Genomic DNA, 27,182 nt, shown 5'->3' with positions numbered 1-27,182 from the left:
TGCCAGGAATCAAGCAATTTTTTAACAATCATAACTGATGCAATAAGCGTCAGAGGTGCCGGAGCTATAAGCTGCCAAGGCTAGAGGTACCGGGGTTTAGCCTTGGCAAGCCCTGGCACAAATTAAGCATTGTCGTTAGTACTTGGCATTTTGTCCTCGTGAAATTACTTATACTCCCTAATCAAGTCACAGCTTGATCTTCTTTTTGATAAGTTAAACAGACTGAGCTTCTTAAGTCTCTCAGCGTAAGGCCTTTTTTTCCCAGCCCCCGAATAACTTTTTAGGTAACTTTCTGCACCCTCTGTAATTTTTCAACATTCTTTTTCAAATGTGGACACTAGAACTGGATATAGCCATCCAGTGCTGGTCTCACCAAAGCTGTATACAGAAGAAAAATCATGTCCCTATTCGAACTCACTACTCCCCTGTTGATGCAGCCACAGATTAGCCCTTTGTGCCACAACATTACATTGGGAGCTCACATTGAGTTGTCTTTCCACTATGACCCTTAAATTATTTTCAGAATCACTGCCTTCCAGGGCACAGACCCCATTCTTGAGGTATGGTCAGCATTCTTTGCTCCTAGACCTTGACCTTACAGTTGGTTATATTAAAACATATTTTGTTTGAATGGGCCCATCATACAGAAGCATCTGGCTCACTTGGTATGACTTCCATATCATTATTTACAACTCTGCCAATCTTTGTGTCATCTGCAAACTTCATTCACTTCCATATCATTGATATAAATGTTAAATAGTGTGGGACCTAGAACCGATGATCCTTGTGGAACCCCACTAGAAACACACGGATCCAATGATGATTTACCACTGAAAACTACTTTTTGAGCTCTGTCAGTCAGTTCTTAATCCATTGAACACGTGCTTTATTGATGTTGTGTGATGATAGTTTTTTTATCAGAATGTAAAGATATATTACATATATGCAGTTACATTTATTAACAATTGTAATCTCATAAAAATGAAATAAAATTTGTTTGACAAGGCCTATTTTCTGTTGCTTAACATTAATTATATTCCCATGCTTTAATTTTTTATTGTCTGATTTCCACATCAGCTTTTCCATTATTTTGCCTGGGACTGATGTCAGGCTAAATGGCCTACAATTACTCTTCATAAGATTTCTATGCAATAGAATGCAAACACCTGAAAGCTCTAGCTTGACTTATTCAGCATACTGTGAATTACACATGTAGGGTGCAGTAGTCTGGATGCAGACCCACACCTGTGGCCATATGGAGCTCCCATAAAGTCAAACAAGGTGTCCCTGCACTTAGTCAATGCTGGGATTGGAGCCTTACAAATTCACGGCACTACAATAATCTCTAATGCAACAGAACTAATATTCACTGTATTGGTAGCACAGTATTATTGGTTGGAAATACAACCAATAATACGGAAATTGAGATAATTTCTTTTGAATTAACAGTTCTTTCAAAGTATGTGTTATAGAAAAACGCTGCATACCTTGTTTACTGCTCACAGATACTACTGAATCAGAGCCATCAAAAAGAACACTGCCAATAACAGATAATTCAAAGTCAGCCCAGAACAAACGCTGACTGAATTGATCAACCACAAGACCTGCCAAAAAAAAGAGAGAGCTTACATTTACAATGAAGTATAAAAATATAACAGTATAAAATATACCATAGCTTTTTGTAGAATATAGGCTTCCCTGTCCCTCATTTCCTAGAAGGCATTGTAATACTACGTAGATGAGTGCAATGTAGGAATCTGAAAAGAACAGACAAGTACGGTTTCTGCTCAATCCTTAAATTCAGGTTGAGTGAACCAATTCCTTTTAATTTCTTTAATTTCCTTCCCACTGGTTATTTCCTTTTCAACACCCAACTCCAGTCAGGTGGAAATATACCCCTCTACCTCGATATAATGCTGTCCTCGGGAGTCAAAAAATCTTACTGCATTATAGGTGAAACCGCGTTATATTGAACTTGCTTTGATCCACCGGAGTGCCCAGCCCTGCCCCCCTGGAGCGCTGCTTTACCATGTTATATCCGGTCGTGTTATATCGAGGTAGCAGTGTACCACATCCCTTTTATATCCTTTACACATAGGCCCTGATCCTGTGACTGCATGGAGCCCGACTGACTTCAGTAGAGCTCCATGCAGGTGTGAGTTTGAGAAGAAATATAGAATCCATAGGAACAGAAAGGCCTATTTTTAGCATGCTGAGAAAACAGAAATAGTAAAAAACTAAATATGTTGAAAATATATAAAAATATATTTTTAAAAAAAATGCACAACCCAGGGAATTTTATTTTTTATCAGTAAGCTATGGAAGAATGGACTAATATTTTGCAATAAAAAGCAAGAAGCTTCACTTGTTAATTTTCACTTTCCTGAGCCTTTAAGGATTCCAAAGTCTGGTTAAATGCTTATCTGAAAAATTTCTAAACCTAATATAGCTAGAAGTAAATATTATGAAAAGAGGATCTTTTGCAGTCCTGTTTGTGGTCAGGCCAGAAATAAAACAGCACCTGCATTGTTCAGATCAGTTTTGTACTATTACTACTTGCAAAATTCCATATGGTGAAAACTAACCATTCATGTCACAAATTCTGAGTAAAAGTCTTTGTGATGAGAGGGAAGGCGATATGGTTGGAGCACTGGGGAGAGAAAGAAAACTTTAAAGACAGCGTTTTGATACTGGAGTAAAAAACAAGGAGTCAGGAAATGAGAAGGTTGCAGTAATTAAAGGAAGAGATCATTCAAGCCTTGAGAAGTGTTTTATACAAATGTTTCAGCAAAAAATATAAAATCTTCTCTAAATTTGGGGAAATATGAAAATCTTATTGTGGCCAGAGCCCAATCCTAGGGCGGCACGGCCGCTTCTTTTTTTGTTTTGTTCCGCTCCGGCTGCCCTGTAGGGGGCGGTGGCACGGAGGATGGGAGTGCCCTGCAGCAAGCCCGGCAGGGCAGCCGGCGTCCTTCGCTCCCAGGCAACTGGAGCAGCGCTTGGGGCGGCCAAAAAGCCAGAGCCAGCCCTGATTGTGGCAGCTTGATACTCAAATTCTTGTGGAGCATTCTCCTCATAACCTCCCTTAGCTGAAATTTGCTATGCCATGAGTTGTTCGGTTTTAATATCCAAATCAAGGAATATAGTCTGTTTTAGATTTGTAAAATATAGCATAAATAGACAATGATATAAAGATGATTTATAATAGATTAACAGTAACAATTATTATTCTTGTTTCAGTCTAAACATGGAGAAATGAGGGAGGAGAGGGGCTTGAACAAACTAAGGGATGCAGGGCCGGCTCCAGTGTTTTTGCCATCCCAAGGGGCAAAAAACAAAAGGAAAAAAAAAAAAGCCACGATCAGCGGCAGTTCTATCGCTGCCGCCTTGTTCTTCGGTGGCAGGTCCTTCCCTCCGAGAGGGTGAGAGGGACCCGCCACCGAATTGCTGCCAAAGAGACAGCCCCTCTCCATTGGCCACCCCAAGCATGTGCTTGCTGCGCTGGTGCCTGGAGCTGGCCCTGAAGGGAGGAATAGAAGTGTATTTTGTTATTTAATTATGTTCATTTCATTCTATATATTGGCATTTTCTATTTTGAGCTTTCTGTCTGTAGCCTTAACACTGCATAACTCAAATGATCTTAATTGTTACTTTTCTTGTTAAGCTTATAGTTCTTCTGTTAAATACTTGGAGAACAATACATTAAGTTGTCATTTCTTTTTAACATCTCTCTTTTTTGTATGTTTATTAAAATAAATGGATTTTAAAGTTTAGCACAGTATTCACCAAACTAACTACAGATAGACTGAGGTGGGTAAGATAATATCTTTTACTGCCAACTTCTGTTGGTGAAAGAGGCAAGCTTTCGAGCTACACAGAGCTCTTCTTCAGGTCTGGGAAAGGTACTGAGAGTTTCTTAACTAAACATAAGGTGGAACAGATTGTTTCTGCAAACAGTGTAAACTATAATAGATTGTAAGGCTACATATACATTTTTTTAGATTTGATTTATAGATAGATTTGCTGTGTGCTTGCTTGCTTGCTGTGTGCTTGCTTGCTTGAAGATTGTTTTGTGGCTTTTTTTAGGGACTGAGTGCCAAGCCAAGTGGTCTGCTAGGCTAGGCTGAGAGCTTACTAATGAGGCTCCAGCCTGCTATCTTTTGATCCCTAACCCCCTTATGATCCCTTGATAAATGGGAGGGCTAGCTCAGGGAGAACAGGAGCAACAAACAGGGGAGTTTTATGAGAGAGTTTAGCAAGGGGAAGAGGCAGATACAGCTAACAAACAGACGCTAAACTTAGGTCAATAACTCCCTTCTCCTCACGCCTACCCCCCCCCCCCGCGCCAAAACACCTTCAAGAATAAGAATAATACACACAGAAGTCCAGCAGCAGAGTTGGGGCTATCCAATTTATTGCACTGAATGCAGCATGTACAATTATCTACCTTGTATGTAGGTGGTATTTGTGAGTATGCAGCGCAAGCAACTCATCAGACACAGAATGGGTTCGAGGCCAGAGTAGCTGAACTGGAGGAGCTAAGGGACAGAGATAGGTACTTAGAGGAGACTTTCAGGGACACAATAGAGCGATCCCACCCCAACTCTGATGCATCAGTGTGTTGAGGAGGATGAAAGTCACAGGGAAGGAAACATAAAGCTGGAGTGGAGGGAAGCAATCCCATAGATTCCTTCCTTCTTAATGATATCATGGTACCCTCTTGCACTGAGGATACCTCTCCTAGGGAGGGAACCCAGTTATTAGGAAGATGGGGTATTTGTTTATTAGAAATATAGATAATTGGGTTTGTGATGACCAGGAGAACTGCATGATAAATTGTCTGCCAGGTACGAAGGTTGCAGATCTCATCAAATATTTAGACAGACTTATGTGCAGTACAGGGGAAGAATTGGGTTTGTGGAACAAATAACATAGGAAAAGTAGGAGACAGGTCCAAATGTAGGCTACTAGATAAGAGATTGAAGTCCAGAACCTTCCTGGTAGTATTCTCTGAAATGCTTCCAGTTCCACATGCAGGGCCATAAAGACAGGCAGAAGTGCAGTGTCTCAATGCATGGATGAGACAATGGTGTACAGAGGAGGCTTTTAGGGTTTATTAGGAACTGTGGAACCTTTGGGGAAAGTACGACTCTATACAGGAAGAATGGGCTCTATCTAAACCAAAATAGAACCAGACTGCTGGCATGTGACATTCAAAAGTTTGTAGAGAATTTTTTAAACTAAGGGCTCAAAAAAGGCGACAGGTGTGGAAAAGTACACCGTTCAGGCCGAGTCATCCCTTATGAATGAATTTATGAAAGGAGAACTCTATATCCTAGTAAAGAGTATAGGAAAGAAGTTGGTAAAGTACAGGTGGGAGCTAGTAAGGAGCAAACATAAATGACTCCCATTTAAATACAACACATGAAGGTAAGCAACTGAATATTGACAAAATGTACAAGTGCTTATATACAAATGCTATAAGTCTAAATACTAAGATGGGTGAACTAGATTGCTTGGCATTAAATAGGGATATTGATATTAAAGGCACCACCCAAAGTTGGTAGAATGAGGATAATCAATGGGGCCTGGTAATACCAGGGTACTAAATACATAGGAATGACATTAGGTCATGCTGATGGGGGAGTGGCACTAAATGTGAAAGAAAATAGAGTCAAATAAAGTAAAAATCTTAAATGAATCAAACTGTACTATAGAATCTCTATGGATAGAAATTCCATATTTGAACAATAAAGAGTATAGCAGTACTAATATACTGCTGATCACCTGACCAGGAGGGTGATGGTGATTGTGAAATGCTCAGGGAGATTAGAAAAGCTACAAAGGCAGTAAACACAACAGTTATGAGGGATTTCAACGATCCTTATATTGACTGGTTATATGTCATCTCAGAAAGGGATGCAGACACAAAATTTCTAGACACAATAAATGACTGCTTCTTCGAGTAACCTGTCTTGATTTAGTCCTAAGTGGAGCACAGGGTTTTGTCCGAGAGGTGAATATAACTGATCTGCTTGGTAATAGTGACAATAATGTAATTAAATATAACATCCTTCTGGGAGGAAATTGCCAAAAAAACCCACTGCAGTAGCATTTAACTTCAAAAATGAGGAAGCTAGTTAAACAGAAATTAAAAGGAACAGTCACAAGGGTAAAATACCTGCAAAATATATAGAGACCTTTTAAAAAAACAATAATAGAAGTTCAAACTAAATGAATACCCCAAATTTAAAAAAAATCAGTAAAAGAACAAAAAAAATGCCAACATGACTAAAAAGCAGAGTTAAAGAGTCTGTTACAGGCAAAGAGACATCCTTTAATAATCGGAAATCAAATCCTAGTGAGGAAAATAGAAAGGAACATAAACTCTGGTAAGTCAAGTGTAAAAGTGTAAGAAGGCAGGCCAAGAAAGAATTTGAAGAGCAACTAGCTAACAGCACAAAAACTAACAGCAATTTTATTTTAAGTACATCAGAGATAAGAAGCCTGCAAAACAGTTATTTGGGCTACTGGACGATCAAGGTGCTAAAACAATGAGGAGTCTGGTAGTAACTTAAAGACTAAGGCCTTGGCTACACTTACCAGCTAGTTCGACGGCTGGAAATCGAAGTTCTGGGTTCGACTTATCGCGTCTAGTCTGGACGCGATAAGTCGAACCCGGAAGTGCTTGCCGTCGACTGCGGTACTCCAGCTCGGCGAGAGGAGTACCGCGGAGTCGACGGGGGAGCCTGCCTGCCGCGTGTGGACCAAGGTAAGTTCGAACTAAGGTACTTCGACTTCAGCTACGTTATTCACGTAGCTGAAGTTGCGTACCTTAGTTCGAATTAGGGGGGGTAGTGTAGACCAAGCCTAACAGATTTATTTGGGCATAAACTTCTGTGGGTAAAAAAACCCACTTCAGATGCATGGAGTGAAAATTACAGATACCGGAATAGATATAGTGACACATGAAGAGAAGGGAGTTACCTTACAAGTGCAGAACCAGTGTTGACAAGGCCAATTCAGTCAGGGTGGATGTGGTCTAACAGCGGGAGTTTGCCTGGGAGTTCGCCTAGGGAGAGCGCACTGAGGCTTTCATCTGCAGGTTTCTCCAAGTAGTTCCTGCAACAGTTGAGGAAGTTCTTAAGAGGACGGAGATATGGAAGGTGAGCGATCAGCTGTTGTAACCTGCACAGGTTGTGCCATGTTTGTCTTTCTTCCGCAGGACAGAAGCGACTTTGTCTGCACAAAGTGCAAGCTGGTCTCCATATTGGAGGAGAAGGTTCGAGGGCTGGAGAAACAAGTATCAACTCTGCGTTGCATAAGGGAAAATGAAGATTTCCTGGACAGACGTCAGGAGATGCTTCTACGGCCACAATGTTCTGAAGATTCAGAGCAGGCGCAGCAGGGACAGAAGGATTGTGAGGAGGTTTGGCAGCATGTGACCTCCAGAAGAAGAAAGAGGAGCGTCCATGCACCAGCAATGGAGATACAGGTGAGCAATCGTTTCCATGTTCTCTCTACAGGTGCTAATGCGGAGAGTGGACTAGATGGCCCATCTGAGGGAAGGGAGCAGAAGGAGACTCCACCGATTGGAAGGCAAAAGATGCACTGTCCTAGGGATGGGGGTTCCACGACCACCACTCCCAAGAGGAGGAGGAGGGTGGTGGTGGTCGGGGACTCCCTCCTCAGGGGGACTGAGTCATCTATCTGCCGCCCTGACCGGGAAAACCGAGAGGTCTGCTGCTTGCCAGGAGCTAGGATACACGATGTGACGGAGAGACTGCCGAGACTCATCAAGCCCTCGGATCGCTACCCCTTCCTGCTTCTCCACGTGGGCACCAATGATACTGCCAAGAATGACCTTGAGCGGATCACTGCAGACTACGTGGCTCTGGGAAGAAGGATAAAGGAGTTTGAGGCGCAAGTGGTGTTCTCGTCCATCCTCCCTGTGCAAGGAAAAGGCCGGGGTAGAGACCGTCGAATCGTGGAAGTCAACGAATGGCTACGCAGGTGGTGTCGGAGAGAAGGCTTTGGATTCTTCGACCATGGGATGGTGTTCCAAGAAGAAGGAGTGCTAGGCAGAGACGGGCTCCACCTAACGAAGAGAGGGAAGAGCATCTTCGCCAGCAGGCTGGCTAACCTAGTGAGGAGGGCTTTAAACTAGGTTCACCGGGGGAAGGAGACCAAAGCCCTGAGGTAAGTGGGGAAATGGGATCCTGGGAGGAAGCACAAGCAGGAGAGCGCAACAGGGGAGGACTCCTGTCTCATGCTGAGAAAGAGGGACGATCGTTGAGTTATCTTAAGTGCCTATACACAAATGCAAGAAGCCTGGGAAACAAGCAGGGAGAACTGGAAGTCCTGGCACAGTCAGGGAACTATGATGTGATTGGAATAACAGAGACTTGGTGGGATAACTCACATGACTGGAGTACGGTCATGGATGGATATAAACTGTTCAGGAAGGACAGGCAGGGCAGAAAAGGTGGGGGAGTTGCGTTGTATGTAAGAGAGGAGTATGACTGCTCAGAGCTCCGGTATGATACTGCAGAAAAACCTGAGAGTCTCTGGATAAAGTTGAGAAGTGTGAGCAACAAGGGTGATGTCGTGGTTGGAGTCTGCTATAGACCACCAGACCAGGGGGATGAGGTGGACGAGGCTTTCTTCTGGCAACTAGCAGAAGTTGCTAGATCACAGGCCCTGGTTCTCATGGGAGACTTTAATCACCCTGATATCTGCTGGGAGAGCAATACAGCGGTGCACAGGCAATCCAGGAAATTTTTGGAAAGTGTAGGGGACAATTTCCTGGTGCAAGTGCTGGAGGAACCAACTAGGGGCAAAGCTTTTCTTGACCTGCTGCTCACAAACAGGGAAGAACTAGTAGGGGAAGCAAAAGTGGATGGGAACCTGGGAGGCAGTGACCATGAGATGGTCGAGTTCAGGATCCTGACACAAGGAAGAAAGGAGAGAAGCAGAATACGGACCCTGGACTTCAGAAAAGCAGACTTTGACTCCCTCAGGAAACAGATGGGCAGGATCCCCTGGGAGAATAACATGAAGGGCAAAGGGGTCCAGGAGAGCTGGCTGTATTTTAAAGAATCCTTATTGAGGTTGCAGGAACAAACCATCCCGATGTGTAGAAAGAATAGTAAATATGGCAGGCGACCAGCTTGGCTAAACAGTGAAATCCTTGCTGATCTTAAACGCAAAAAAGAGGCTTATAAGGAGTGGAAGATTGGACAAATGACCAGGGAGGAGTATAAAAATATTGCTCAGGCGTGCAGGAGTGAAATCAGGAAGGCCAAATCACACTTGGAGTTGCAGTTAGCAAGAGATGTTAAGAGTAACAAGAAGGGTTTCTTCAGGTATGTTAGCAACAAGAAGAAAATCAAGGAAAGTGTGGGCCCCTTACTGAATGAGGGAGGCAACCTAGTGACCGAGGATGTGGAAAAAGCTAATGTACTCAATGATTTTTTTGCCTCTGTCTTCACGCACAAGGTCAGCTCCCAGATTGCTGCACTGGGCAGTACAGCATGGGGAGAAGGTGACCAACCCTCTGTGGAGAAAGAAGTGGTTCGGGACTATTTAGAAAAACTGGACGTGCACAAGTCCATGGGGCCGGATGCGCTGCATCCGAGGGTGCTAAAGGAGTTGGCGGGTGAGATTGCAGAGCCATTAGCCATTATTTTTGAAAACTCATGGCGATCGGGGGAGGTCCCAGATGACTGGAAAAAGGCTAATGTAGTGCCCATCTTTAAAAAAGGGAAGAAGGAGGATCCGGGGAACTACAGGCCAGTCAGCCTCACCTCAGTACCTGGAAAAATCATGGAGCAGGTCCTCAAGGAATCAATTATGAAACATTTAGAGGAGAGGAAAGTGATCAGGAACAGTCAGCATGGATTCACGAAGGGGAAGTCGTGCCTGACTAACCTAATTGCCTTCTATGATGAGATAACTGGCTCTGTGGATGAGGGGAAAGCAGTGGATGTGTTATTTCTTGACTTTAGCAAAGCTTTTGATACTGTCTCCCACAGTATTCTTGCCACCAAGTTAAAGAAGTATGGGCTGGATGAATGGACTGTAAGGTGGATAGAAAGCTGGCTAGATCATCGGGCTCAACGGGTAGTGATCAATGGCTCCATGTCTAGTTGGCAGCCGGTTTCAAGTGGAGTGCCCCAAGGGTCGGTCCTGGGGCCGGTTTTGTTTAATATCTTTATTAATGATCTGGAGGATGGTGTGGACTGCACTCTCAGCAAGTTTGCAGATGACACTAAACTAGGAGGCGTGGTAGATACACTAGAGGGTAGGGATCGGATACAGAGGGACCTAGACAAATTAGAGGATTGGGCAGAAAAAAACCTGATGAGGTTCAACAAGGACAAGTGCAGAGTCCTGCACTTAGGACGGAAGAATCCCATGCACTGCTACAGACTAGGGACCGAATGGCTAGGTAGCAGTTCTGCTGAAAAGGACCTAGGGGTCACAGTGGACGAGAAGCTGGATATGAGTCAACAGTGTGCTCTTGTTGCCAAGAAGGCTAACGGCATTTTGGGCTGTATAAGTAGGGGCATTGCCAGCAGATCGAGGAACGTGATCGTTCCCCTTTATTCGACATTGGTGAGGCCTCATCTGGAATACTGTGTCCAGTTTTGGTCCCCACACTACAAGAAGGATGTGGAAAAATTGGAAAGAGTCCAGCGGAGGGCAACAAAAATGATTAGGGGTCTGGAGCACATGACTTATGAGGAGAGGCTGAGAGAACTGGGATTGTTTAGTCTCCAGAAGAGAAGAATGAGGGGGGATTTGATAGCAGCCTTCAACTACCTGAAGGGGGGTTCCAAAGAGGATGGAGCTCGGCTGTTCTCAGTGGTGGCAGATGACAGAACAAGGAGCAATGGTCTCAAGTTGCAGTGGGGGAGGTCCAGGTTGGATATCAGGAAAAACTATTTCACTAGGAGGGTGGTGAAACACTGGAATGCGTTACCTAGGGAGGTGGTGGAGTCTCCTTCCTTGGAGGTTTTTAAGGCCCGGCTTGACAAAGCCCTGGCTGGGATGATTTAGCTGGGAATTGGTCCTGCTTTGAGCAGGGGGTTGGACTAGATGACCTCTTGAGGTCCCTTCCAACTCTGATATTCTATGATTCTATGATTCTATGGTCCACTCCCAATAATTGATGAAGAGGTGTCAATACCAAGAGAAGGAAAATTGCTTTTTTAGTGAGCCAACCTCTCCCAGTCCCTATTCAAGCCCAAATTAATGGTCTTAAGTTTGCAAATGAATTGTAGCTCTGCAGTTTCTCTTTGAAGTCTCAGAGTGAAGTTTTTTTGTTGAAGGATGGCTACTTTTAAATCTGTTATTGAATGTCCAGGGAGATTGAAGTGTTCTCCTACTGGCTTTTGTATGTTACCATTCCTGAGGTCTGATTTGTGTCCATTTATTCTTTTACGTAGAGACTGTCTGGTTTGGCCAATGAACATGGCAGAGGGGCATTGCTGGCACATGATGGCATATATCACATTAACAGAACACCACTGGTCATCATGTACAGGCCTCAGCTAAAACCTCTCCAGCATATCATCAACTATCTACAATCTACCCTGGAAAATGATCCCTCACTCTCACAGGCCAGTCCTCACTTACAGACAGCCCCCCAACCTGAAGCAAATACTCACCAGCAACTACACACCCCACATCACAGAAACATGAACCCAGGAACCAAACCCTGTTGCCTAGTCTGTCCCCGTATCTACTCTAGCGACACCATCAGAGGACCCAACAACATCGGCCACACCATCAGGGGTTCATTCATCTGCACATCTACTAATGTGATATATGCCGTCATATGCCAGCAATGCCCTTCTGCCATGTACATTGGCCAAACTGGACTACAGGATATGAGGGAAGGTCCTCTCATGCATCAGTAGCTGGATATGAAAGAAATTGTAGGAATAAATGGTCAGTTTTTACAATGGAGAGAGGTAAATAGTGGGATCCCCCCAGGATCTGTACTGGGACCTGTGCTGTTCAACATATTCATAAATGGTTGCAAAAGTGGGGGAACAGTGAGGTGGCAAAATTTGCAGACAATTTTGCAGTATACAAGTACTCAAAATAGTTAAGTCCAAAGGTGACTGGGAAGAGTTACAAAGGGATCTCAGAAAACTGCAGATGAAATTCAGTGTTGATAAAGGCAAAGTAATTGACTTCTATGATGTGATAACTGGCTCTGTCAAAGAGGGGAAAGCAGTGGACGTGTTATTCCTTGATTTTAGCAAAGCTTTTGATATGGTCTCCCATAGTATTCTTGCCAGCAAGTTAAAGAAGTATGGGCTGGATGAATGGACTATAAGGTGGAGAGAAAGCTGGCTAGATCATTGGGCTCAACAGATAGTGATCAATGGCTCCATGTCTAGTTGGCAGCCAGTATCAAGTGGAGTGCCCCAAGGGTCGGTCCTGGGGCTGGTTTTGTTCAATATCTTCATTAGTGACCTGGAGGATGGCGTGGACTGCACCCTCAGCAAGTTTGCAGATGACATTAAACTGGGAGGAGTGGTAGATATGCTGGAGGGTAGGGATAGGATAGAGAGGGACCTAGACAAATTAGAGGATTGGACCAAAAGAAATCTGATGAGGTTCAACAAGAACAAGTGCAGAGTCCTGCACTTAGGACGGAAGAATCCCCAAGCACTGCTACAGACTAGGGACCGAATGGCTAGGCAGCAGTTCTGCAGAAAAGGACCTAGGGGTTACAGTGGATGAGAAGCTGGACATGAGTCAACAGTGTGCCCTTGTTGCCAAGAAGGTTAATGGTATTTTGGGCTGTATAACTAGGGGCATTGCCAGCAGATCGAGGGACGTGATCATTCCCCTCTATTCTACATTGGTGAGCCCTCATCTGGAGTACTGTGTCAGTTTTGGGCCCCACACTACAAGAAGGATGTGGAAAAATTGGAAAGAGTACAGCAGATGACAACATAAATGATTAGGGGGCTGGAGCACATGACTTATGAGGAGAGGCTGAGGGAACTGGGATTGTTTAGTCTGCAGAAGAGAAGAATGAGGGGGGATTTGATAGCTGCTTTCAACTACCCGAAAGGGGGTTCCAAAGAGGATGGATTTAGACTGTTCTCAGTGGTAGCAGATGACAGAACAAGGAGTAATGGTCTCAAGTTGCAGTGGGGGAGGTTTAGGTTGGATATTAGGAAAAACTTTTTCACTAGGAGGGTGGTGAAGTACTGGAATGGGTTACTTAGGGAGATGGTAGAATATCCTTCCTTAGAGGTTTTTAAGGTCAGGCTTGACAAAGCCCTGGCTGGGATGATTTAGTTGGGGATTGGTCCTGCTTTGAGCAGGGGGTGGACTAGATGACCTCCTGAGGTCTGTGATTCTATGAATGCACATTGGAAAACATAATCCCAACTATCCAAACAAAATTATGGGGTCTAAATTAGCTGTTGCCACTCAAGAAAGAAATCTTGCAGTAATTGTGGATAGTTCTCTGAAAACATCAGTTTAATGTGCAGCAGCAGTCAAAAAAGCTAACATAATGTTAGGAACTATTAGGAAATGGATAGATAATAAGACAGAAAATATCATAATGGCACTATATAAATCCATGGTATACCCACACCTTGAATACTGTGTATAGTTCTGGTAGCTTCATCTAAAAAAAGGTACATTTGATTTGTGAAAAGTACAGCTAAGGGCAACAAAAATGATTAGGGGTATGGAACAGCTTCCATATGAGGAAAGATTAAAAATACTAGCACTGTTCAGCTTGGAAACAAGATGACTAAAGGGGTATATGATAGAGGTCTATAAAATCATTGAGGGTATGGAGAATTCGAATATATGAAGAGTTAATTACCCCTTCACATAAAGCAATAATTAGGGGGTCACTCAAGGAAATTAATAGGCAGCAGGTTTAAAACAAAAGGAAAATGTCTTCACCCAATACATAGTCAACTTGTTGTGTAGTAAAGGGAATGTTGTGAAGGCTAAAAGTATAACCGGGTACAAAAAAATTATATAAGTTCATGCGGATGGGTTCATCAAGGGCTATTAGCCAAGATGGTCAGGGATGAAACCTTATCCTCTGGGTGTCCCTAAATCTCCAAATGGCAAAAGCTAGGATTGAACGACGGGATGGATGACTCAAAATTGCTCTGTTCTGTTCGTTCCCTCTATCTATAAAGTTATTTGGTATTGTCTTATAAAGTTACTGTGTTAAGCTTATTTAGATTCAGTTACATCATTTAAAATATTATGAATTTAATATTTAATTGTATATTTATTACTAGAATATAAAATTATAGAATTTTTTAGGACTGCAAAATTGGAATTCAGCCAAGAAATCTACACAATGCTACCTTTTAATGGGGAATTTGAAATTCCATGTACCTGTAGGTCTTTGTAAATTCTTCTGTACCAATATCCTTCTTAGAGTACCGTCCATAGCTGCTTCTTCTATGTGAGAGTGGTCCCCAATGACTGTCCAATACATCATCCTAAAAATATCAAACAAAATTGTTGCTATGAATTTGCATAAGTTAACACCTTAAACTTACATAGCACCTTTCTTCGAATGATTTCAAAATATTTAACAGACATTATATTATTGTAAGTCTCACAAAACACCCAAGAGATGTTAACCTCATTTTGCAGATGGGTAAACTGAAGCAGAGAGGCTAAATAACTTAACCAAATTTACACATTTGTAGACATTATTATGCAGTAAGTCATGTTTGCTTTGCTCAAACTTCTATGTATGTTTGTTATTTATAAAATAGAATACAACATGATAAAATGCCACAGAAACAACATACCCCTTTTTAGGATTTACAGCAATTGCATACGGTTCTCCTGCCATATTTGTAAGCAACCTTGTACAGTTTGGTCCATTCAACTGTCCTACATTGATGGAGTATCTTAAACTTGTCCAGTGAGTTGTATAATAACTGAACCAATGCATTCTAGAATGATCAGTCCAGTAAATATTTCCAGCAATCCAGTCAACAGCAATATCCCTGGGTCTTTTGAATTCAGGACACTAGAAGGAGCAAATTTTAAAGTCATAATTTTGAAATTTACCTTTTACAGTAGACATATAGTCACATATTTTTCTGTTCATTAACAAATCCATTCTTTTATAACAGAAATCTTATAAAACTTGGTTAATTACTTAAATACAAATAAATTAATACCTTTGAAATACAAAGGAGGAAAGCAACAAAATGATCAAAGATTTAGAAGGATTTAGAAAACCTGAGCTATGGAAAAAAACTGGGCCTGCTTAATCTTCAGAAAAGGGGTAGGGGGGGACCTGATAGCAGTCTTCAAGCATGTTAAGGGCTGTTATAAAGAAGACAGTGGAACTATGATTAATTGTTCTCCATGTCCACTGAAGGTAGGACAAGAAGCAATGGACTTAATCTGCAGCAAGGGAGATTTAGGTTAGATATTAGGAAAAGCTTTCTAACTATAAGGACAGTTAGGATGTGGCTTTCAAGATAGGTTGTGGAATCCCTGTCTCTGCAAGTTTTTAAGAACAGGTTGGACGAACATCTGTCAGGGACGGTCTAGGTTAGTTGGTCCTGCTTCAGTGTGGAGGGCTGGACTGGATGACTTCTCAAGGTCCCTTCCAGACCTGCATTTCTATGATTCTGCACATTTATGTGATATGTGTTTGGCTGGTCATAATACTGAGCTACAGAATCACTTACAACTGTACATGGGTACAAGTGCAGAAACTGTGGGTTGAATACTCGAAAATATTTAGTAGCATAGAAAGGTTTCTCCAGTGGGTAATGTTCATCAGCAGGTTGGTTTCACAGTACTGTGCCATGTGGAAGAGCAATTTCAACAAATATTTTTGCACTTCTGATTGAGGCTATTACCACTGTACTTCTTAAGGAAAGGGCACTAGCATGTGCTAAGATGTGGAACATCAAAATCAATATTATTATGCAAAGGATGGAGATACTGGTATTGAAGTAATCAAAATGATACTGGTTGTAATTCTAAAGGGCTGGAGGAAGATGGTTTGATATTAGCCAACTATGATAGGGGTCATACCCCACATAGACAAGGAATAGGTTAATACGGACCTGAGAGGCCAAATACCATACTGGTCTGCACCTAGAGAGTGGGTCATGCTTAATTGTTGATGAAGCCCAGCTGTGGAGGTGGAAAAGCATTATAAACAGCAAAAGTATAGAACAAAAGGGGGCTGCAGGGAGTGTATGAAGGACTCTACAGTCACTCTCTGAGATAAGAGAAAAGAGAAACCACCGTACTCAAGGAAGAAGACCAGAGGGACTGTGAGCCCTGAGACCCTCTCCTGAGTAGAGATGTCTGATGGGGGCCAGGAGAGAGAAAGACAAAGCAGCCACGGGAAGTGGAGCAGACTCCAGTGGTAAGACCTGATAAAAGGACAGGATCCAGACTACAGGGAGAGCACTGTGGAAGGTGTTCAGAGGAAGAACAGCAAATGGAACTTAAGAGCCATGTAAAGGCCAAGTCTGAAGAGAGTGGAATTCAGTTTATGTTTATACTTTTGGTTTGTGATTTAATGAGGGATTTCAGGGGAGAACCCTACAAGTCTGAGAGGAGGATGAAACTGGAGAGGTTGTGTGCAGAAGGCCTGGTAGAAGGCTATGGCAGGAAGAAGCCCAGGCAGGTAGCCGGGGCAGGTCAGACTAGACAAACGTTGCCTGCTTACTACAAGGCCTTGGGCTGTAATCCAAAAATAGAGTGGGAGGCGTGGTTCCCCTACCAGCCACCGATGAGGTGGCGTGAGGCCCAAGAAGGGAACAAGGATAGTGGAGAGCCCTGAGAGAAGGGTATGAAGAATACAGAGCCCAGAGTTAGGGCCAAAGACCTTTTTTGAACTTTTATTTGTTGGACTTTGTTACCCCAAAAAGGGTAGGTCTAAATTGTGACCTGGTCAGAGAGCTGAATTATGGAAAGAGAGCCAGAGCAACCAATGGCAGGAGTACTAGAGAGAAGAGAGTTTTGTTATGCTACACTGAACCACAAGGAGGCACGCCTGCAGTAAATCCATCACAGAAGTATAGCCCTGGAGTCCGAAGCAAAGCTTGTAGGGGATAGCTGCTGCTGAAAAAAAAAAAAAAAGATTCTTGAATGAAGTCCTAAAACATGGCTGTCCAGGACTCTGCCAAGGATAAGTACAATCTTATTATGCAACGAATGGCATAAATTCTGTTCATTCTGGTTGGTTCTGCACAGTCTTGGCATATAGCAGAAAGGATATTATTTAGCACTGCTTCTCTTCTTTAGCTGATTGACCAGTCACTTACTGATATCAGCCATTGAAACTGTACATCTATACACATTATACTAGATGATATTTATGAGAGGATTTGGCTAAAGCAAGTTTTGTGGCTATTGGACAACCCAGACATCATGGAAGTCATGCAATATAACTCCACTGAATCACACTTTTAAGTGTTACGCAAAAATAAACAGCATTGTTTCAAAACAGCATCGTTTCAAAACTATTGGGTTAGAATTAAGAATCTTAAATAACTGAATACATTTTTATAACTCTGAGTTGTAATGTATCTATTACAATTTCATGGCCATAATTATGGCTCTGACACTATAAGGTGCTCCCAGATGGAGCAGCTTGCAGGATCAGAACTTAAAGAAAAAATAAAATGAAGTTTGGGAAATACAGTTATGAAAAATGTAATTCTCATATTTGTCAGAATTCTTATAGAAAGTTGTACATTTAGCAAGCCAGGAATGTGTCATTGTGTCATTGTTTTCTCTAATAGAAAGAGGCAAATAATCTGAGATTTAGGGTTTTGCACATATTCAAATTTGTGTTTGTCTTTTTGTATACAATAGTATTAAACTATTTTAGAAAGAAATGTCTATATTTTTCCAAACATGGTGACAAAATACTAAATACTACAAAGGGGAGAAAAATCTTAGAATAACTTCTTTGCCTCAGGTATCAGAGACCTATAATAGCAGAAAGACATGTACAGGATTTTTTAAAAAATAAAATGAAGGTCAGTTCAATTTCTAGACAATATAATAAGGACTGCATGGGGAATTAAGATAGTTCATTGTATGTAAATCCTTAGTCCTGAAAAAATGCCAAGGGATCCTTTATGTTCTAACCACTAACAGGATCGTAACTTTCTATTTAAATGAAGATTAAAGAAGCAAACTCAGTCACAGCACACACTAAACAGTGTTGCTTTGAAAACAATATGCTCTAATAAATTTGTTAGTCTCTAAGGTGCCACAAGTACTCCTGTTCTTTTTGCGGATACAGACTAACACGGCTGCTACTCTGAAACCTTTGAAAACAGTATCAGAGTAAGTTTGGAAAAGTCTAAACAAAGATATCATATGGCACTTCTATATTAGAAAAGGGGGCTACTGGCTTTATATACTTAAAGAAAATACAGAAAAGAAATGAGTTCATTTAAAATTTTTTAGCATTTGCAGGCTAGTTCTACTTGTTAGTGTTTTGCTATTATTATTATTAATTATCCAGTAGTAGCACTGAGGCCTTCATTCTAGTAGTCTTTGAGCAAGCAAAAAATAAAATATGGATATTTGCCAAGACTTTTAATTAAATTATATTTTGCAATCACAATGTCTTTTAATACTAATTTATACTCCATAATCTGATCTGCGCTGAGAAACACCTTTGCCCTGGCAGAGCTCCACTGACTTCACTGGACATCATACAGACTTAATGATCTGCTTGCATGCATCATATTGGGGCCTAGTATTATTTTGAATAATACCTCAGACCCCAGGGGAAAGAAAACCTGTGGCTCCTTTAAGGGTTGCTTCTCTTCTTCCGAGCACTCAGCATTCTTGTGGGCTTGAGGAGCGGGGCTGATTGGTTGAATGACAGGATAAAGCATAAGCCTAATGGCTCCTGTGTACCCACCATTGAGGGCTTTAACCCCTTCCCTCTATCCAGGCCAGGGCTGGCTCCAGGCACCAGCGAAGGAAGCAGGTGCCTGGGGCGGCCAATAGAAAGGGGCGGCACTCCGTCCGTTATTGGGGCGGCACGTCCAGGTCTTCAGCGGCAATTCAGTGACGGGTCCTTCACTCCCCTTCTTCTTCTTCGGCGGCAGCTCAATTGGGTTTTTGATTTTGTTTTTCTTCGCCGCTTGAGGCGGCAAAAAAGCTGGAGCTGGCCCTGATCCAGGCTGCCATTCTGTGCTGAGAAGAAAAGCTGTCCTCGTCCTTCTTTTCACTAGAGTAGGATTGGGCTTGGGGGCCTCATGCTAGTTACCTTTTGGAGTTTGAGAAAGAAGTTTTTCCCTTACTACAAGATTGGCCTGAGCAGTGTGGATTTTTTCCCCAGTTTCTTCTTAGCAGCCCAGGGCCTTGGTGGTTAGGTAAGGCTGTACAATTAATTTTGTTTGAAACTGGCAGGTAGCCAAAGCAGCTATTTGTTCAGTACAGCCTCCGGTACCCTGAAAAACTGGGATCGCATTAGGAGGAGACATCTTCTAAAGAAGGTAGAGAATGGGGTTGGGGCTCCTAATTTCAGGTACAGTGAGCAGACAATCCCCTACTTTTGCCATTAACCATTATATGTCGGGAGCATGACAGGGTTCCAGTAACAATGCTGACGGCAGCCCTCTAACAGGACAGAATAAGAATAAATAAATAGGAACATAAAGGATACACAATTTTAGTAATACTTAATACAGTAATCTCTGCAACTAAATATACTTTCACTTATTTGAGAGTTTGGGGTTGCAAGCAAATTCTCATCCTGTAATAGTGTTGTTTCTAACTAATTAGGATCTCTATTATCTCTGCAGAGTGATTCAGTTGGTTAGACTTGAGATCAACAACTTTATGCTGTGGAGACTAATTTTACACAGAAGAACAGTCCCATCCCTGGTCTGACAGCTTTTGTACTACTGAGGAGGATGAACATCTCAGGGAAGGAAAACATCAAACTGGAGCAGAGGGAAATGATCTCATAGTGGGAACCCTCCTTCCAGATGATGCCAGGGTATCTCTTGCACTGAGGATACCTCTTCCGGGAGGGAACTCTAGTTATTAGGAAGAGAGAGGTAATAGTAATGGGGGATTTGGTCATTAGAAACAGGTAGCTGGGTTTTGTGATGATTGAGAGAACCACTTGGTGACTTTCCTGCTGTGTGTGAAGATTGTGGATCTCTTGAGACATCTAGACAGACTTACATGATAGGGAGGAGCCAGTGATTGTGGTACATGTAGGATAGGAGAGAGGTCCTGGAGGCCAAATTTAGGCTGCTAGATAAGAGATTGAAGTTTAGGACCTCTATGGTAGCACTCTCTGAAATGCTTCAAGTTCCACGTGCAGGGCCAGTTAGACAGGCACAACTACAGAGTCTCAATGCGTGGATGACACAATGGTGTAGAGAGGAGGGGTTTAGATTTATTAGGAACTGGGGAACCTTTAGGGAAATGGGGAGCCTATATAGGAAGGATGGGCTCCACGTAAAACAAAATGGAATCGGATTGCTGGCACATAAAATTAAAAAGAATGTAGAGCAGTTTTTAAATGAAGGGGTGAAGGAAAGCCGACAGGTGTGGAGGAGACATCCCTTAGGGGGATGATCTATTAATGGAGATTCTGTAAATCCTAGGAAGGAGAAAAGGATGGAAAGTTATAAAAATGGGTAAGATATGATGAGAAACAGCCAAATGTAAAAGAGTCCCATTCAATTACATCACATAATGTTAAACAGCTAAAAAGTGACAATTTTTAAGTGCTTGTATAAAAATGCTAGATATATAAATACTAAGATGGGTGAACTAGAATACCTCATATTAAATGAGTGTATTGATATAACAGGGATCACAGAAACTTGGTAGAATGAGGATAATCAATGGGACAGTAATACCATGGTAAAAAAAATATATTGGAAGGATATAATAGGATGTACTGGGGTGGGGAGTGGCACTATATGTGAAAGAAAGCCTAGAGTCAAATGAAGTAAAAATCTTAAATGAACCAAACTACCATGAATCTCTATGGATAGTAATTCCATGCTTGAATAATAAGAATATAGCAGTAGGGATATACTACCAACCACCTGACCAGGATGGTTATAGTGACTGTGAAATGCTCAGGGAGATTAGAGAGGCTATAAAATTAAACTCAAACATAATGGGGGATTTCAACTATCCAGCTGAACCACTTGATAGTTGATATGACCATAACATAATAAAATTAAACATCCCTGTGGGGATGGGGGAACACCAAAACAGCCTACTACAGTAGTATTTAATTTCAGAAAGAGGAGCTACACAAAAATGAGGAAGTTAAACAGAAATTAAAAGGTACAGTGCCCAAAGTGAAATCCCTGCAAGCTGCATGGAAACTTAATACCATAATAGAGGCTCAATTTAAATGTATACTCCACATTAAAAAGCATAGTAAGAGGACCAAAAAAATACCACCATGGCTAAACAACGAAGTAAAAGAAGCAGTTAGAGGCAAAAAGGCATTCTTTAAAAAGTGGAAGTTAAATCCTATTGAGGAAAATAGAAGGAGAATAAATGCTGGCTAGTGAAATGTAAAAAATATAAGTAGAAAAGCTAGAAAATAATTTGAAGAACAGTTAGCCAAAGACTCAAAAAGTATGAGCAAAAAATGTAAGTATATCAGAAACAGGAAGCCTGCTAAACAACCAGTAGGGCCACTGGACAATTGAGATGCCAAAGCATCACTTAAGGAAGATATGGCCATTGAGGAGAAACTAAATGAATTCTTTGTATCAGTCTTCACGGCTGAGGATGTGAGGGGGATTCCCAAATCTGAGCTATTCTTTTTAGGTAACAAATCTGAGGAACTGTCCCAGATTCATGTGTCAGAGGAGATTTGGAACAAATTGATACATTAAACTGTAATAAGTCACCAGAACCAGATAGTATTCACCCAAGAGTTCTGAAAGAACTCAAATGTGAAATTGCAAAACTATTAACTGTGGTATATAATTTATCATTTAAATCAGTTTCTGGACCAAATAACTAGAGGATAGCTAATGTGATGCCAATTTTTTAAAAAGCCTCCAGAGGCAATCCTGACAATTACAAGCTGGTAAGCCTAATTTCAGTACCAGGCAAATTGGCTGAAACTACAGTAAAGAACAGATTTGTCAGATACATACATGAACACGATTTGTTGGGGAAGAGTCAACATGTTTTTTCTAAAGGGAAATCATGTCTCACCAGATGACTAGAATTCTTTGAGGGGGTTAACAAGCATGTGGACCAGGATGATCCAGTCGATATAGTGTACTTGGACTTTCAGAAAGCCTTTGACAAATTCTCTCACCAAAGGCTCTTAAAATAAGCTGTCATGGGATAAGAGGGAAGGTCCTCTCATGGATCAGTAACTAGTTAAAAGATAGGAATCAAAGGGTAGGAATCAATGGTCAGTTTTCAGAATGGAGAGAGGTAAATAGTGGTGCCCCCCATGGGTCTTTACTGGGACCAGTACTGGTCAACATATTCATAAATGATCTGGAAAAAGGGGTAAACAGTGAGGTGGAAAAATTTACAGATGATATAAAGCTACTCAAGATAGTTAAGTCCAAAGCAGACTGAGAAGAGTTACAAAGGGATCTCACAAAACAAAATGGTAGATGAAATTCGGTGTTGATGAATGCAAAGTAATGCACATTGGAAAACATAATCCTAACTATACATATAAAATGATGGGGTCAAAATTAGTTGTTAGCACTCAAGAAAACATCTACTCCATGTGCAGTGGCAGTCAAAAAAGCTAACAAAATATTTGGACTCATTAGGAAAGTGATAGATAATAAAACAGAAACTATCATATTGTCTCTGTATAAATCCATGGTACACCCGCATCTTAAATATTGCATGTATATCTGGTCACCCCATCTAAAAAAAAAACATATTGGAATTGGAAAAGTTTCAGAAAAGGGCAAGAAAAATTATTAGCTTCCACATGAGGAGAGATTAATAAGACTGGGACTTTTCAGCTTGGAAACGAGATGACTAATGGAAGATATGATAAAAATCTATAAAATCATGACTGGTATGGAGAAAGTAAATAAGGAAGTGTTATTTACTCCTTCCGATAACACAAGAACTAGGGGTCACCAAATGAAATTAATAGGCAGCAGGTTCAAAACAAATAAAAGGAAGTATTTCTTCACACAATGCACTGTCAACCTGTGGAACTCTTTGCCAAGGATGTTGTGAAGACAAGCCTATAACAGGGTTCAAAAATGAACTAGATAAGTTCATGAAAGATAGGTCTATCAGTGGCTATTAGTCAGGATGGGCAGAGATGTAAAATTGTGCTCTGAAGTGTTCCTAACCTCTGTTTGCCACAAGCTGGGAATGGGCAACAGGGGATGGATCCCTTGATGATTACCAGTTCTGATCATTCCCTCTGAAGCATCTAGCATTAGCTACTGTCAGAAGACAGGGTACTGGGCAAGATGGATCACTGGTCTGACACAGTATGGCTGTTCGTATGTTCTTATGTACTGAAGATTTTCAAAAATTCACAGTAACAACATAGGGTTTAGAAACTATCACAGTACGATTATTGATTATAGAGCAATATTTTATTCCCAAAACTGAGAGAATGCCATATTAGATATAGATCAGGGAAGAATAATCCTGAAATTTTGGAGCCTTCAGTTATCATGCAACAAACAACCCTTCAGCTCCTTTAACACCGTCTATTAAGCAACCATCAGATGATACTGACTACTGACTTGGTCCAAAGGGGCGACAGATGACACTAGTTGGATCAACTGGACCCTTTCTGCCCTTTGGATCTGAAGCCTTTGGGGATTCCAACACTGACTTGCCCATAAGCAAGGAAGAAGGGCCTGGTGCTAATTTACAGTCACCTTGCTTCACAATCATCATTGGTGAGTACAGGATTAAATAGTTTGTTTAAAATTATTTAAAACTTATACTGTATATGTATATAATGTCTTTTGTCTGGTGAAAAAATTTCCCTGGAACCTAACTCCCCCATTTACACTAATTCTTATGGGGAAATTGGATTCGCTTAACATCATTTAGTTTAAAGTAGCATTTTTCAGGAACATAACTACAACGTTAAGCGAGGAGTTATGTATGGATCTGTGCAGACAATACTTTAAGAGGAATTGTTTATCCTTAGCAGTCAATGTTTGCATAGTTAACACTATGGAAAAACAATAAGAGTAACTGTTTAAAAGAAACAGTGGATTGAATGGAAAGATTGGCAAAAAAAAAAAAAAAAAGAGAGGATATGCTGAAAAATGAATTTGTGAAACTACATCTTTTGCATTTAATATATCTTAAATATTTGCAACACTAGTTAAATAGCAATTTGCCTACAGTATTGATTTTTAATGTGCATTAACACAGCATTCACAATTTATTCAATCTTGCTTGTAAAAGGCAGAATTACTAAATTATTAAAAATGATTTTATGTTCCATAAATAATAAACCCATAAGTAATATTCTAACTCTACAAAGATACATTTAGAAAAATAGTCTAGCAACTGCTTTGTATAGGGCGAGTCACTTCTGTATTACAGGCTAATATACAGAAAGCTTTAGAGAAACTGTATTTCTGTTCTTATTAGACTACAATTCTTCTAATTGCCAGTTTTCTTTCTATGCTCTTTCACCAAAAACAGTATCTGAATTTGAGTCACAACAACTCTTTCTCTCTTGTCCCAATTAATTGATGTATCCAGTTTCAAAGGATGTCAGTTACTAGCTTTATCACTTATCATCAGCTTAATTATATAGTTTTCACAGGATCAAAATGCATGCATCTTTTGTTTCTGTCAGAGTTGATATCTACTCTGAATTCTTTTAGTGCATCCATTTGAATCAAACTTTAACTTGTTTCATAGATTTATAGAAATCTGCAGCTATCTGTTGAAAGCTAATCCCTCAGTGTAATTTCATCTGAGGGATTTTTGTACTAATGTAATTACTTACAAACACAGGTGAGGCTTGTTCAAGTTTACTGCCCTGATTTACAGATGAAAGATACTGCTCAATCTAGACTAAAAGATACGATTTAACCTTTGGCATTTTATCACTTCAAAAAACAGAGTTACAATTAAGGAATTGTCAGACTTCCAAATACCAAATGTAAGCACCAGCATTAAAGTAATATTGATTGCTTGGAAAACTAATTAACCTGCTGATCAATTATGTGTTAGAGCAGGGGGAGATGAGTGCTTCACAAACATAACAGAGGTCTATCAGAGATGCCTATGGTCTTACAGTCTCTTTGGGAATTCACTCACTGATTTGCAAAAAAAAAAAAAAAAAAAACTTTGAATGACGAGCACAGTTTGGGAAGATGCATCTTGACTAGTGGCTTCCAGTATACCACATAAGGCAAATATAGGGAAGGATCAGAGAAATGCTGAAGCAAATAGAAAATATCAGCAAAGTTGAGGTGAGTCTATTTAGTTTTAAGCACAGATACAGATAGTGTGATAGAATGCCAAGGAAAGTAAGGATGTGACTGAATAGGGAGATTAAGATGGAATCAGCAGAGAGTGAATCTAGAGTATTTTGGATCATTGCTTACAACTTTGGATTGGCTGAAGGACAGAAGTATTCTTCAATGAATCAAAAGTATGTGGAATTATAAAAATATATAATCTCCCCAAGCGGAGTAGCCAAAGGAAGAGGACAGAATGTCCAGAAAACTATGTAAGTTTCACCTTGTGGAGTTTTAAGAGGTCTAGAGGAGGCAGGTGTTATGTCCCATACCTTCATGGATCCACAGTGAAGTGAAGCCTGAGTCTAAGAGATGCTGGGTCAGTGGGCTAGATCTTCTGAACTGCAGGGCTGGGCAGGGGCCCCGCGAACCCTGGCCCAGCGGCAGTCTGGGTCTTCGGCGGCAGGGGGCCCTTCAATCATTCCGGGTCTTTGGCGGCGGGTTCTTCAGTGCTGCCGAAGACGCAAAGCATCTGAAGGGCACTCCGCCGCCGAAGATCCAGACCGCCGCCGGGTGAGTACAAGCACTGCAGCCAGGGCTGGCATCGGGCCCTGTGCCCCTAAGAGGGCCCTGCAATGTCCCCGCACTGTCTTCAGCGGCAGCTCAATCGCTGCTGCGGAGGAAGGTCCCTCTGCTGAAGTGCCGCCGAAGGTACCGGCAGCCGATTGAGCTGCCGCCGAAGTCCCGGTACTGTTGGCGGCAGCAGCTCAATCGTTGCCGCTGTCTTCAGCAGCATTTTGGCGGAGGGTCTTTCCTCCGTAGCAGCGATTGAGCTGCCGCCGAAGACAGCGGCGCAACTTCGGCGGCAGCTCCTTCGAATCGGGCCCGGTGGTGCCTAAAGCCGGCCCTGGCCGCAGCTCCCCTGCTTTACCCCAGACCCCCTGAATCCTCTGGGTGGCCCTGCTGTACTGTTCTTCTTGTGTCCCCTTACCTGCACAGAATGGAGCTCCTACCCTACCAGTTTTCACCAACCACCCCACTCCCCACCTTTTCTTCCCCCAGACTGTCCAAATAAAAACCTTTCTAAGAGACTGAAGAGCTGTTTTTAGCTAAATTAATTAGGCATAGATATCTGCCACTTTTGCACTGAAACGTACCTACTGAGCTTAGCCTCCCAAGTTTCCGTTGTGACTTGACCCTGACCTCTAGAAAGCCAGTGGAGGAACTTCCCTGAATTTTTAGAAGGGACATAGCATATAGCAGAGCTGGATCTGTCCACCTCTCCTTCACTTCACTATCCTCACGCACAGCCGAGATAAACTCAACTTGGCTCCCCCTCTCAGAAGGTAAGAAGAGAAAAACTTTCATTTCCCAGGGAAATGAAATTGGATGAAGGATACTTAGAGGAGTCTGCTGATTGGTAAGCGAGAAATGACAGCTAGAAGAGATTTTATAGTCTAGAGGAGAATATGGTACTATGGAGTCCATGTTCAGGTAGTCCATATCTATCATGTGAACACAAGTATCAGGAATTAATACTAATTAACAGAATAAAATAAAAATATTGAATATGTAATCAATTATCTAATTTTGAAACACTTACATAAACACAGGCACAAAGGTCACATTATTACCCTTAGCGGAAGTGGTGATAATGTCCTTAATGCAGATCCAAGCTGCTTTTTTTTTTTTTTTTTTTTTTGTAAAATGTCCAATTAATATTCATTTGACTTT

At 41.5% G+C, this 27,182-nt stretch overlaps 1 protein-coding gene across 1 annotated transcript in view; it reads right to left on the bottom strand.

The window, feature by feature from the left end:
* LRP1B (LDL receptor related protein 1B) overlaps nucleotides 1–27,182 on the bottom strand; it is a 1,255,163-nt gene that overhangs the window by 87,741 nt on the left and 1,140,240 nt on the right. Inside the window, exons 78-80 of the mRNA XM_054044441.1 lie at nucleotides 14,826–15,049; nucleotides 14,401–14,507; nucleotides 1,488–1,604 (exon numbers count right to left, since the gene is read on the bottom strand). Of these exons, the coding sequence (XP_053900416.1) occupies nucleotides 1,488–1,604; nucleotides 14,401–14,507; nucleotides 14,826–15,049 (448 nt within the window). The remainder of the gene's footprint in view (nucleotides 1–1,487; nucleotides 1,605–14,400; nucleotides 14,508–14,825; nucleotides 15,050–27,182) is intronic.

The sequence above is a fragment of the Malaclemys terrapin genome, chromosome 11, assembly GCF_027887155.1.
Source record: "Malaclemys terrapin pileata isolate rMalTer1 chromosome 11, rMalTer1.hap1, whole genome shotgun sequence".
In the NCBI taxonomy this organism is placed as follows: domain Eukaryota; kingdom Metazoa; phylum Chordata; order Testudines; family Emydidae; genus Malaclemys; species Malaclemys terrapin.
This window is presented reverse-complemented; position numbering and strand designations above follow the sequence as displayed.